This window comes from Labrus bergylta, chromosome 21, assembly GCF_963930695.1.
Source record: "Labrus bergylta chromosome 21, fLabBer1.1, whole genome shotgun sequence".
Lineage (NCBI taxonomy): Eukaryota > Metazoa > Chordata > Actinopteri > Labriformes > Labridae > Labrus > Labrus bergylta.
The window spans coordinates 12,900,296-12,913,056 of NC_089215.1; the positions used below are offsets into that span (position 1 = coordinate 12,900,296).

The 12,761-nt window shown below is 39.4% G+C and overlaps 2 protein-coding genes across 4 annotated transcripts in view; both read right to left on the minus strand.

Moving 5' to 3' along the window:
• The window catches only part of fasn (fatty acid synthase), a 38,732-nt gene extending 29,759 nt beyond the window's left edge, over positions 1–8,973 (minus strand). Inside the window, exons 1-2 of the mRNA XM_020638842.3 lie at positions 8,757–8,973; positions 309–444 (exon numbers count right to left, since the gene is read on the minus strand). Coding sequence (XP_020494498.2) covers positions 309–435 — 127 coding nt within the window. The 5' untranslated portion in view covers positions 436–444; positions 8,757–8,973. The remainder of the gene's footprint in view (positions 1–308; positions 445–8,756) is intronic.
• A 2,038-nt stretch (positions 8,974–11,011) lies between these two features.
• Positions 11,012–12,761, minus strand: part of ccdc57 (coiled-coil domain containing 57) — a 37,061-nt gene continuing 35,311 nt past the window's right edge. For all 3 annotated transcript variants that reach the window (XM_065949516.1, XM_065949515.1, XM_020640268.3), the window contains exon 20: positions 11,012–12,124. In XM_065949516.1, the coding sequence (XP_065805588.1) occupies positions 11,910–12,124 (215 nt within the window). In that variant the 3' untranslated portion in view covers positions 11,012–11,909. The remainder of the gene's footprint in view (positions 12,125–12,761) is intronic.

A 12,761-nucleotide genomic window follows, 5' to 3' on the forward strand; every position in this document is an offset into this window, starting at 1 on the left:
CCCCATGCTCTCTCCTATCTGATGCTTTCACTTTCACTTCCAACCAGTCCTCTGAAATATCATGATACATTGCTACCTACCCGTAACTTCATTGTACTTATTATCATATCTATTTAAGCATAATATTTGGGCATACTGCTGTTATTAGTAGAGCCAGACTGATATGAGACTTTTTGGTTCCGATATCGATCGATCAAGACTTAATGGAGCTGTTTTTTGTTCTGCCAGTCAATGAAAACAGTCAATCTGTGTTGAAATCCATTCTGACCCTCAAAATCAATCAAATCCAGATTTATGAGGACTCTCACCTGGAGTCCACCGCCGGTTGTCCTCTGTCACCATGTCCACACCACCCATCAGGTTTTCCCAGAATTCCTCAAGGTTGTTGGACTCGGGCAAACGACCCGATATCCCAGCTATGACTATATCATCCATGTTGAATTTCTGTGAACAGAGAGAGAAAGTAAGATGAGTTTACCAGTGAGAGTTGGAGAAATTCTTTATAAGGAATGTAATCAGCATTTAAAGGTTAGGTTTTTATCCTCATTAAACGATACATCACAATAAAAGTCTCTTCCACACATAAATAATATTTGTATAAATAGTTAAAGGGAAATAAGTCAATTAAATCAGGATTTTTTTTCTAAGCTAAAGATCAACCAAGTGGAAACCTAAGGAGTTAAAAAATGAAGCCAATGCAAAAACTGCAGTTCCTTGAGTGTCCACTTGAGAATGGCTCCAAAAACCAAAGAAGTACCATTAACATTTGTATTCAAAATAAAAAATGCCCACTTTGACAGCAGAAATAAATGTTTCAGCATGGTTACTAAAAACTATTGTGGTCTGTCAAGTCCATTTCTTTCTCAGCAAAAACTGTGCAGGGGTGATTTTTTTATAACTCATCCGATTTGATTTTATAAAGAACGAATTCGATGGTGCAAAGAGAGGCAGAGAGACCAATTTTTTTTTTAGAGAGGCTCGGTGCCACATAATAAGCACCTCCATTACAGCAACTCTACCTACAAACTCTGTATCACTCCATATCTTCACCAAGTCTTTCCCAAAAATAAACTAAATGAAACTTCCGGCAGTTGGTACATTCCCTTTCCGTCAAGATCGTCGTCCGATGTGGTTTGTACATTTTTTTTTTTAGGACTGGTAAAAGTGTTCTGCCACTTGTAAATTTGTCTTACTTGTAAAAGTCTTTCACATCTTGTACATTTGTTTTGTCCTTGGTAAAAGTGTTTTAGTTTTATAATTTGGTTTAAAAACATTTTTTACATTATTTTGAAATATAAATTTGTCTCATATTTTGTAAACCTGTTTCACTCTTCGTAATTTTGTTTTCCACTTCCCAGCCACTCTGCAGATGTGTCAAAATGAAATCTTCAAACCAAAAGGATTACGTTAGAAGCTTCAACCTGCTAAGAGGTGAACACACAGTGACTTATGAAAGACATCTAATAGAAACTCATACAGGCTCAAGTTAAACTTACAAAAAAGAGATTGTTTTGCTTCTCAGATTTAGTTGCAGCTTAATCAGTGTTTGATGAGAAACTAACCTGCCTCAAAATAAGAAACAAAATCACTCAAATGTAACTCTTTATGAGCGAGAAAAAGACCTCGTCAGTATTCTCTTTAACATTTTGAAGATTTCCATTCATGAAACAGCCTATTGCTTGAACATTATAAGCCTTGATAATTCAATTAAACATCCTAACACAGAGAAAGGTTGCAGCTTAAAAAAAAAAGGGGGAAATCTTCTCTATATTTTTGGCAAATTGTTTACCTGAAGACACGTCTGCTTTCTTGTTAAAGCTGGAAATGCTGTCTCACCACAACCTTCAGTCAACCTAACGACAGGCTGAGAGCTGGAGCTGAGGCGGGTTTTAAGCCTCCTGACAAACCGTTACACCACGCCCACCTGTCAATCAGGTCAGCTACACGCCTTATTGTGAATAACTCTTATTCTTCATCAAATCAAAACGGATGAGTCATCAAAACATTCACCCCCCCGTACAGTGTGTGTCGATCGAGACATGAGCTAATCAGACTTATTTGTTTTTTTTTTAACCCTGGCTGTAAACAAGTTAATCTCTGCTGTAAAAAAAAATTGGCTCTTTTGAATCTTGGGTGTGTATGTGACTTCCTGTGCTTCTGAAGCCAGCCTCTAGTGACACTTGAAATAGGTTCTGCAGTCTCCATTCATCTGGGATTTTTTCAGAAAAACCAATAGCTAAGATTGGGATATACAACGGAGTGCCAGGAGCGAAAAAAAAGAGGTGCATTTCATCTGGTTCAGTGAACACATTCACAACGAAACACTACTGTATTGTACATAAACTACAGCCATTCAATAGCAAAAACTGTTAATTCAAATAGAACTTGAAAAAAATGTTCCTGTTGGAGTGCTTTAATAAAAAGAAAAAAATCACTACATTTAACACATTTCAGTTAAGAAGTGACGGTGCTAACAGTGATGGGCAGCTTTGGGAATGAGGACTTGCTCAGAGTATGCATGACAGAGCACTCAGAGCAGACAATGTAGTCTGCTGATAGACTGCTCTGTGTACATGAGTGAGCATGTTAATGTATGTGTGTGTGTGTGTGTGTCTTGGTCTTTGTTCCTTGTTTCTAGGCCAGGACATTTCATGTCAGCAGGGCAGAGCCTGTCGACCAATCAACTCTCAGCTTGGGACAGAGCTACTGTAAACAAAGGCCCGTCACAACCTCAATGTAGAGCAGGCAGACTGCTCCCCCCCCCCCCCCCCCCATGACATATTGTACAAACAAACACAGTGGTGTTCAGCAGATAGTCTGAATCTCTTATAGACACATCAATAATCACATTTTTATTTTAAATTGTCATGATTTGAATTTCAGAGATTGGTTCCTTGCAGTTTTGTTGATTTAAGCCGTTTTGTTGTGCACAGAGCAAAGCAGCAGCAATGGCATGTCAGGTGTTAGTCTCAACATGACCTTTCACTGTTTGTTAATACTCTATAGCAGATTCACATTAAAAATAATTGTTTCTCTAATGGTCTTTAGTGGACGCAGGATGTGTGTGGGGAGAGGGCTGCCAGGTGATGTGCCGATGCGCCTTTAATAAAAATAAGACTTCTGCAATAAGTTGATATCCCCATAACGATGACTGTGATTAACGCACAGCCTTTAGTTTCACTGTTTTAAAAATCCTTTACAGAAGACCTCACCTTTCTTTGCTGCAGGAAATGAATGTGAACTCTGTGAACTAAGCATGCAAAGCAAAAAAAGCAGAGCAACTTGCTATTGTCACTGTTACTGCTGCATGATTTATTGAACAGACACTTTGTAGGCAGTTTTATAATGACTTCACTTTTAGAAATTAGATGTGTATGTTTCACATTGACAGTCCACCTCTGTGAGAGCTAATATCAGGACCGAATGAAATGTCTTTAAGAAGCACCCATATTCTTTGAAAACTTATGAAACCAGCACTGGGTTTTTATTAGCAATGATGTGAGAGAACAACCTTGGGGGAAACTATCTAATATTCTTTTACTGCTCCATTTAGTGCAAAAGTAGAAGTCCACATATACCTGCATATCAAACATTTGCACACATTTTAAAGCAAGCCATAGGAAACCTATAAATAAAACCTTTAAATAAATTCCAATTTATATATTTGAAAGTCTTATATCATGCATATCATTTATCCTACAATACTAACGTCTCTGTTTTGTACATAAATTCTACGTCTACAGGCTAATATAGAAGTGCAGGCTCTGATGTGAGTCAAGGTAAAAACATCACAGTCAGAGTACGATTTGCTGTCCTCATCCTTCCACACGCTCAGCAGCAGGGAGGATTTGGAGTGCAGGACACACAGGCCTGGGATTAGACCTTAAAGAAGAAGCACCTTCAGTCAAAACGTGTCTTACCTGGCCCACATGACTCACTCTGCACATGACTGTAAGGATAAGGAGGCTAACCACACTTACTGGTAAACAAGTTGGCCTACACTTACTCAGCAATCTATGATACCATGCCTCAATGCAGCGTGTTGTTGTACTGACTTATAATCACTGGCAACAAGTCAGTGGCGGAGTAGTGCTGCAGAGTAGTGATTTCTAAAGGCCCTGACACAACAAGCAGACGGCAAAGAACTAGTGGAGTCGGTGCACGACGCCTTTTGTATTGGCCAAAAAGTTGCACTTGAACACACCACAAAGACTACAGCCGACGGCCAACTACCACGTACGTTCTGCTCATGGGTGAGAGGAAATAACTCCATGCCAGCAGGGGGCGGTAGTCTGTAATGGTCAGTACAAGTACGAGGAAGAACGTGGATAAATAAACCGCTGTTGTGATACGAGAAGACAATTTTCTCACCTCTGTCGCTCAACACTCGTAATATAGGAACTTCTAATGGAAAATAATGTCTGATGAAAAGTTAGAGATGGAACTGGCGTTGTCAGCCCTTGGTCTTTTGTTAGTGGAACAAGAAGAGAAGAGGCGCTTCTGTATTTCTTCTCGTGCACTGGCTCTCCTGTTTCACTTTGCTGAACAGCAAATCAGAGAGATTCCTATCGCTGATTCCACATTGTGGCAAAAAAACAAACAATTGGTGCCGACAGGTGACGGAGCGACAGCGCTGGACACACCGTAAAAACTAGAGCGACGACTGCTCATCGACGGACCGACGGTCTCCTTGGTGTGTCAGGGCCTCAACAGCAGTGCATGTGTGTGTTCTCCTTTGGTATTCCAGCCTCCTCCAACAGTCATGCAAGTTAGGTTAATTGGTGTCTACAAAATAGCCTGTAGATGTGCATGTGAGTGGTTGTCTGTCTCTTAAAGTGTCAGCTCTGTGATTGACCGGCAGTGGCAACCTGTTCTGGGTGTACCCGCCTTTCAGCCTGGAATCTGCTTCAGGCATCCCACCTTCAAAGGAAACGTGGTATGAACAATGGCTGGGTAACTGCCTGCAGCCTTATCCTTCATAGCTAACTATCAGCATATTCCAGTCTTCGACCTTTTAAGTTTGGATATTGTATAACTTTAGCGGCACCCACAACAAGACCTGGCATGTCTACAGTATGAGAGAGAGTAGGACTAAAGGTGGACACACAATTATGTCTATATATTATTATTGTGACAACTGTTTTTTCATCTTTGCAGGAGTAAAGAAGTTCAAACCTTTTCCTTGATGGCATAAAAATACTGCTTCACTTTACTTCTTACATGAACTAAAATAAAAAAAACATAATTCAAATCCTGCATTCTCAAGTAAAGAAAAGTGTTTGTTTTTTTCTACAAGCTTATAATGATCCCAGGCAGCAACCTTCTGTGTTGTAAACTTGCGTCCACTTGAGGCTTGCTTTAAAATGTAATGAATCCCCATTAGGTAACATGTTAAAATGTACATTCATAGAGCATGTTTACAGCCTGGGTCAAAAACTAAAGTAATTTGATACCAATAGCTCATTGCTTTATCGATATACACTGTACAAGGGGCAGGACTCATTTTGATTTGAAGTCTTTACATTATTCATACATTTGCATAACAACAGGCGTGAATGAGTTCACTGACAGTTGGAAGTGTTGCAGCTGTTTGCCAGGAAGCTTAAAGGGATACTTCACTCATTTGCATTAAGCTTTGCATCAACCTGGTAGTACTTCTGAATGGTCGTGCATCCCGCCCTCATTTTCCCCTGAGACGGGAAAGATCTTTATTTCCAATGACGCAAAAATCGTAATTTCGCGTCATTGGCAGCTGTTGCGGTTAGCGGGGGTGAAACTACAACGCTAGTTCCTCATATTTTCAACCACTGAAGCTACAGACCAATCACAGATCAATGGGTGGGAACTCACTTCCAGAAACAAAACGAAAGTATGATAAAAGTATGTTTCAACTTCAAACTGATATGGATTTTGGAAGGTCTTGTGGTCGTGGCTATCTCTACGAGCCACAATATAGCGACAAGGTTGCTCAAGCTGGGGTGGACTGGTAGTGTCGGTGCTCTCACTGTTTGCTAATTGAGATGCAAATTCCTTCTGGAAGAAATCTCAGAATCAGTTGAGGAAACGGGCATATGTGTTGTAGTAAATGTCTGTAAATAGAGGACCCTAGCTTCAGTGGGAGTGGCCTGCGCTGCTGTGCATTCTAGGAGTTGGTGTCTTTCATCCACGAGCCAAGAAAAACCACTTTCTGCTTTTTCTCGGTCAAGAAGGCACCAACTTCAAAATGTATTTCACATTTCTACTACATATATGACCCAATGTCAATACAGATTCATGTTTCAACGGGTGAAGTATCCCGTTAAGGCCCGCCTCAGCCTTACCTCTCTGTCTGTTTCTAGATATTTTGAAAGTTAGGTTGAGATAGCATTTCTAATATGGGACTGCCATTGTTGGTTTCTCTTCCAAAACCAATAGGTGACATCACTGACATTACCGCATTGACTCGAGGGAGGAGGGCGGCGTGAGGACCGCTCTCTTCAATGTTTTAAATTTGGACTGTAGTATCCATTTTAAACGCTACATGTCAGAGTTACATGTAGCTCATTTAAATCAGTATTTCCCCACACATAGCTGATACCTGGGCGGGCCGCCCAAGTATATTTCCGACCTGTTTTATTTTTATTTTGAATATATTCATGCAATGGCTGCATGTACGAGAGAGCGAGAGCGAGGGAGAGAGAACGCACCAGAGAGTGCAGACACGTGCGAGGACCTCACAGCTCCGTGCAACATAACAAAACTCCTGTTTAACAAAGTCGGCCCTCTCGACTCAGCAAGACCACGAGTGCAGAATCACATCAGCAGAGAGAGAGAGAGAGAGAGAGAGAGAGAGAGAGAGAGAGAACTCCACCACCAAGGTATCGTGTTATTCTGTGGGAAACACTGTTATTAAGTATTTTAAATTTAAATCAAATCATTTGTATTTTGAAAACAGAATCTAAAAAATGATTTGAAATTGAATTCATTAATTTTCTAAACTGTATTTAACATTCTGAAATTGAATACATTTTTTTTTTTTAAACTATTTTTTTTCCCCAAATGCAGTTCTCTCTACAAATTCATTTTCAAAATGATTGTGAACACTTCCAGCTGGTAAGGAAGAGCAATTCTGTTCTGTTGGGGAGTATAAACAATGTTTTTGTTTTAGTCATGTTTGGCTAAATTAGCCTACTAGCTATCTTCACAAGCTTTAGGCAAACATTTTATTCTTTTTTACTACCTGGAAAAAACAGCACCCTGTGAGATCATGATTTAGCATTAAATAAAAACTAAGCTGTCAGCTTTTTGAAGAAAACATAATTATAAAACAACACGCTGTTGGGAACTTTAATGGTGTTGTAGAAAGTTAAACTCACTTTAAACAGTCATAGTAAAAGTCAACCAATACCTGTTTTGATACCACGGCAACAACAATAAGTCTGAGACAAACATTGTCTATTTTCTTGTTTTGAATTGCCAAAAATTACGAGCAAACTCCTGCACTCTCTTAATAGAACAAATACACTCTGAATTAAGTACCAACACGTTGCCAGTATATTGGACATTTTTGACAACCTTAATTTGGTTTTCATTTCCATCCAGCAGCCATGCCCCAACTGGAAACTACACCACGAATCAGCTGAGGAATCTGGGAACCCACAATGTGGATGTGGAGCATCAATGAGCCATTCATTCGCCAGTCTCTCCGTTTGTAAAGGTTCGGGGAGGCTTGTGAACTCGGTGACCAGCAAGTCCTCACGCTGGGCTAAAAGCCCATCCTCTAATCATGGCTTATCATCGCTGTGTGTCTCACTCCTGTGACTACATGCCAGAGAACCAGAGCAGCATCTGATGTTATGACATCATCAGTATTATTCGAATGAGCGACCGGCACTGGCATGTTGTTTACTCTATAATCCACAGAAACGAACACACCTCCAGCAATACATAGCAGGATGAGCCTGTTTTTGACAATGGCTTTCTGAGGCACGCATAGCAGGTATATTCATGAGCCATAGTGTAGCACCTGACTGATACTTATTTGGAGGAGAAATGTCCTAATTATGCCGTAATCACTTGATTTAAGTAGACAATAAAAAGCAAAAAACACATCATGTTATTGTATAAGAGCAGGACAGTGAAATTAAATTAGGCCCACAAAGGATATTGGCTATTGTAGAAAATTACAGACAGGTGGTCTTTTCTGTTTTTTTGTTGTCCTTCAAGACACAATTTAAAACTTGACGCTGCTTAATGCCAAATCTGGACAAGAGGAGCTTAACATGTTGATGAAACAACATGCAGACTCTTTATCAGACCACCCCTCTGCTCAGCTGGGATGCTCTGCTCCATGACCTGAAGACAATGCTGAGTCCAAAGATGTAGTCATTGCTTAAGTAATCCAAACATAATGTTATGCGTTTTGGAAATCTCCTACACTGATGATGCTGCAGGTCTGTCTTTGATAGAGATAATACCGGCTGATTAAACTCTTTTTTTTTACTTTCATCAGGCATGTTTAAGCTGATGAAGCACCAGAATACGAGTAGTCTAATATCAGGTGAAAGTGCTACCAAAACTACTGACTTTCATTTTGAGGTTGATTTATTTCTGTCCCGTCACAGAGCACGCCGCTTTGAGTTTATCTACATGATTTATATTTACATTTTGACGTCCTTTGTTTAGTTAAAACCTCTGAACATTTGGTCTCCAGCATGAGGAAGCAGACACAAAGTTATAATGCACGACTCGACTAAAAACCCCGTTAGTGAACTTACCGGTTGGGCGTCCCGTTAAAAATGACGATGTTGAACCAATCGGTGAAAGGTTTCCACTCGTTTGGCATGTATTCACCACCGGCTTGTTCCCGTTAGCCTATCTTATCTTGTGTCGGGTGTTCCTGTTACTGTAAAAAAATGTCTCCGTCCCTGCCCCCTTACTCCGTAGAAAGGCTTACGTTAGCCTCCGTGCTTCTTTAAATCGCTTTCTCTCATGAATTTAAATGTCTCACATTCTGCCTGGCCACGCCACATGGGCTGACAGCTTGGCTGGGCCGTGCAGTCCAATGAGAAAAGAGGCAGGGCTCTCCGATCCAGCCACTGATGGAGTAATTCGTTGAACGGCGGTAGAGGAAGACAAAAAAAACCGTAGACGAGGTTACTGGAGTTCAAATGATTCTCCTCCTCTCCTGTTTTATTCGCCTGCCGAGAATCAGACACCTCGCAGGAGTCAGGACAATGCAAAAGCAAGACACTTTCCAATTTAGACACTTGGGATCTTTTGCGTCTACCCTTAAAATACTATGATGCCGCACTGTTTGCAGGTCGCATGCTAATATAACAGCGTCTTTCATCGAGTTTACAGGAAAAACAAGGAGGACACTTTTTCATCACAGATTTGCTCCTAGAAATACGATGTTTACAGTTTTCTAACACTTCCGCAAGGTGCATGCAGGGAGGTCCACTGTGCTGCAGAGAGAGAGAGAGAGAGAGAGAGAGAGAGCTGCATCACAGAAAACACAGCAGACGTTATCAATGCTGTCTTTATTACTTTTCATATTTAAACCTGCGGCTCGTACCTTAGTGTAATGTTTAAAGTTGTGTAGCCATACTTTATCTTACACAAAGTGTAATTATGTGTACACTAAGAGCTATGTGAAAGCGTTTTCATAAACACCCATGTAGGTGTACGCATAGTCTACCTGGACAATAAAGTTAGTGCTTAATAACTTTATGTAGGTAATTATCATATGCCTATGCAAATGAGAAAAAGACCCATCCTTGATAAATAAATTCAAGACGTTTTCAAAATTTCCAGAGAAATATAAGTAGCCTATTTAATTTCTTCTACGTTAAATATATATTTTGTTATAGCCATATTAATTCATGCACCATGTCGTAAATGATTTTTTTTTAGAATAGATATATAGCCTACATATAAATATAGCCTATGAGTGTATGAAAAGTGAGGGTAAGTTATACATGTTTGCATTTATCTATATAATCTGGCTATATTTATATTTATTCCTTTCACTTTAAAAACAATATACTCTCATTGTGAGACCTGTAGGGGCTTGCACTGCTGATTCTTGCATCATATGTTAAAAAAAAATACTATTTTTAAATACCAAGCATAGCACATGTGAAAACAAAACATTTGATCATACTGGTATATCCGTGATAGGCATACGTGTGCAAACTAAATTGTATCTATCCACTCTAATTGTACTATAAGCAAAGTTAAAGTTTAAAATGTTGTTTAAACTAGGATACCCCTGTGTGCTCACTTAGTAGAGTGCATAATATTGATGTCTTCTAAAGTACTGGTTTCTGTTTCTAATAAAGCCAACAAGTACAAATAATTAGATTAAAAAAAAACAGCTGTAATAGGCTGCACTTGTCATAATTTAAAATATTATTAAAGTACAATATAACAGGGTGGTTCGTTATTCTTTTTTATTTTATTTTTTCTAACAATTGCCTATATATTTATGTAGGCTATCAAATCCAAAACTGATAATGTACACACAATAATTGTATTGTTTTGTCATTTATTTAGTATATTTATTTGATCATCTCGGGCCTCCGGCATAAACATCAACTCTGAAACATCCTTCTGTCTTCTTCTGACTAGTACCAACATGTCAACATTACATAACTTTACATTAGACTTAAACGCATAGACCGGCATCGGCACACGTGGGTACTCACCTATGGTGCTCACACACTTCCTCTAGATGACACGTAAACTATCCAATCACAGGGCGTGGGTGTGAGGCTCCATCCAATCACAGCAAAGGAGAGGGCGCTGTTAGGAGATAGGGTGATTAACAGGCGGGGCTGAGGTGATGACGTAGACCGGAAAGCTCGTCTGACTCCTCAGGGTTACTATGGTACATAACTTGGGTCAGCAGGGCCTGTAACGTTCAAAGACACACAGTAACCCGGCCATCTCCAGAGAAACACTACAGACATGTAGGCGTAACAATCATATACAGGCTCAATAGAAAACGAGGTCAGATGAGGTCAGAAGACAAGTTTGTTTTATGGAAGTTTATTATAGCTTGTGCATGTGCAAAATTACAGAAGGCTTGTTCTCTGCAGCCTTATCTCCACATGAGGAGAGTTAGTATGCAAAGAAAACACATTTTTGAGATATTTTATAATGAGAGAATGGCATTTTATTAAAATAAATAAATATGCATAATGCATTTCTTGAACATATGTTTGGCTTCTGTCAATGCAGAGGTGTCAATAGTGGTGATTATTGGTAACTGATTTAAAAAAGAAAGAAAATGAATTTATTTTCTGTATTTATTGCATAGTTAAAAGTTGAGAGTTAACAGTGAATGAGCGGACATGAAGATGTGGTATCACTAAATGAATGGTAAAAACATTGAACAGATAACAGAAGGGGCTGTTTCAAAAAAAGAAGTATAGGCCTTTCTATCCGTCCGAGAAACAGGCGCTGTTTAGGTGGATGTTAGATGATGGTTGCTGATGGGTTCCGAGATTGGTGTTTGAGTAAAATGAACATTTTTGTTTTATTGTATACAACATTTCTGATTACCTGATCAGTGCAGTACACGTAGAGATGCTGTTTTAATGAAACGTTGGAGCAGCGTCTTCACTTTCTCCAGAGCTGTATCTTATTTAACTCCGAAATGTGGTTAAATAATCTCTGCACATTTTATTTCCCGATGCCGATCAGAATGTGACTACAGACGAGTTGTTGTAGAAATCTTAAATTAGTTTTTTTCTGTTCGATAAAAGCAGACTGTCTGTTATAAACATGTAGATGAGATCAATCTGATGATATCACTGTGACATAATCAGTTTCTCACACTTCAAAAAGTTTTTATGAGCCTGTAGTCTCTGTCTCAAAGGCACTCCTCATGAACAGCATTCTGATGATGACATGTTATGTGTGTGTCAGTCTTTCAGATTGTAATTTCTGATCTTGCTGATGCCTCCAGGGGCTCCAGGTCTTTGTCGGGTTTTGTTAGTTTTTGATTGAGTTGTCGAGGGATTCCTCCCTTGCTTGCCTTCAGTTAGTGGGTGGTTGTGGATAGGAACGCTGACACCCTGCGTCATCATCTGGACTTCAGCTCCTCCAGACTCAGCCACCTCCGTCCTGCTCAGCTCACCTTCACGTGTGGACAAGATACGTCTGATTTTAACAGCTGCAACATCTTATAACATATTTGCTGTTGTATCCAAAATGAGTCAAATCTGATTGGACCAATGAGGTAAAGAATACTATCTAGTTCTCTTAACCTGCACCCTTTCTAATGGCCAGCAGGGGGCGAATCAGTTGATGTATCATTTCAGTAAATATTTTTCTAGATGGTCCAATTTGCTAGTTTTAAGTCTTTATCACTACAGAACGATGTCTTTGTTTTGTTAATTATGGTCCCATTTAACATCACGTCCCATTGTCCCATGACTAAAATATAACAACAGAAGGGTATGCTGTTTTGGCAACTTTGTGATTGACATTTTGTTTCCATTGCAGCGTTCATTTTAAAGATAAGTACATTTTGTTTTGTTGCTAGCATACCAATTAATATCATGTTAACCTTGAATTAAAAATGTCCCTTCCTATACAAGCTAGTTCTATCACTGACTAGAAATCCCTTGTTTCTCTCCAACTCCACCCTTTTTGATCACTACCAAAAAAACAACAACATGCTGAACTTGACGCTTAAAAACTGTCAACAAACCAACAGTTGGCTTCATGGTTGCAACATGTATTTCTTATACACAGTCTAGAATATATATATA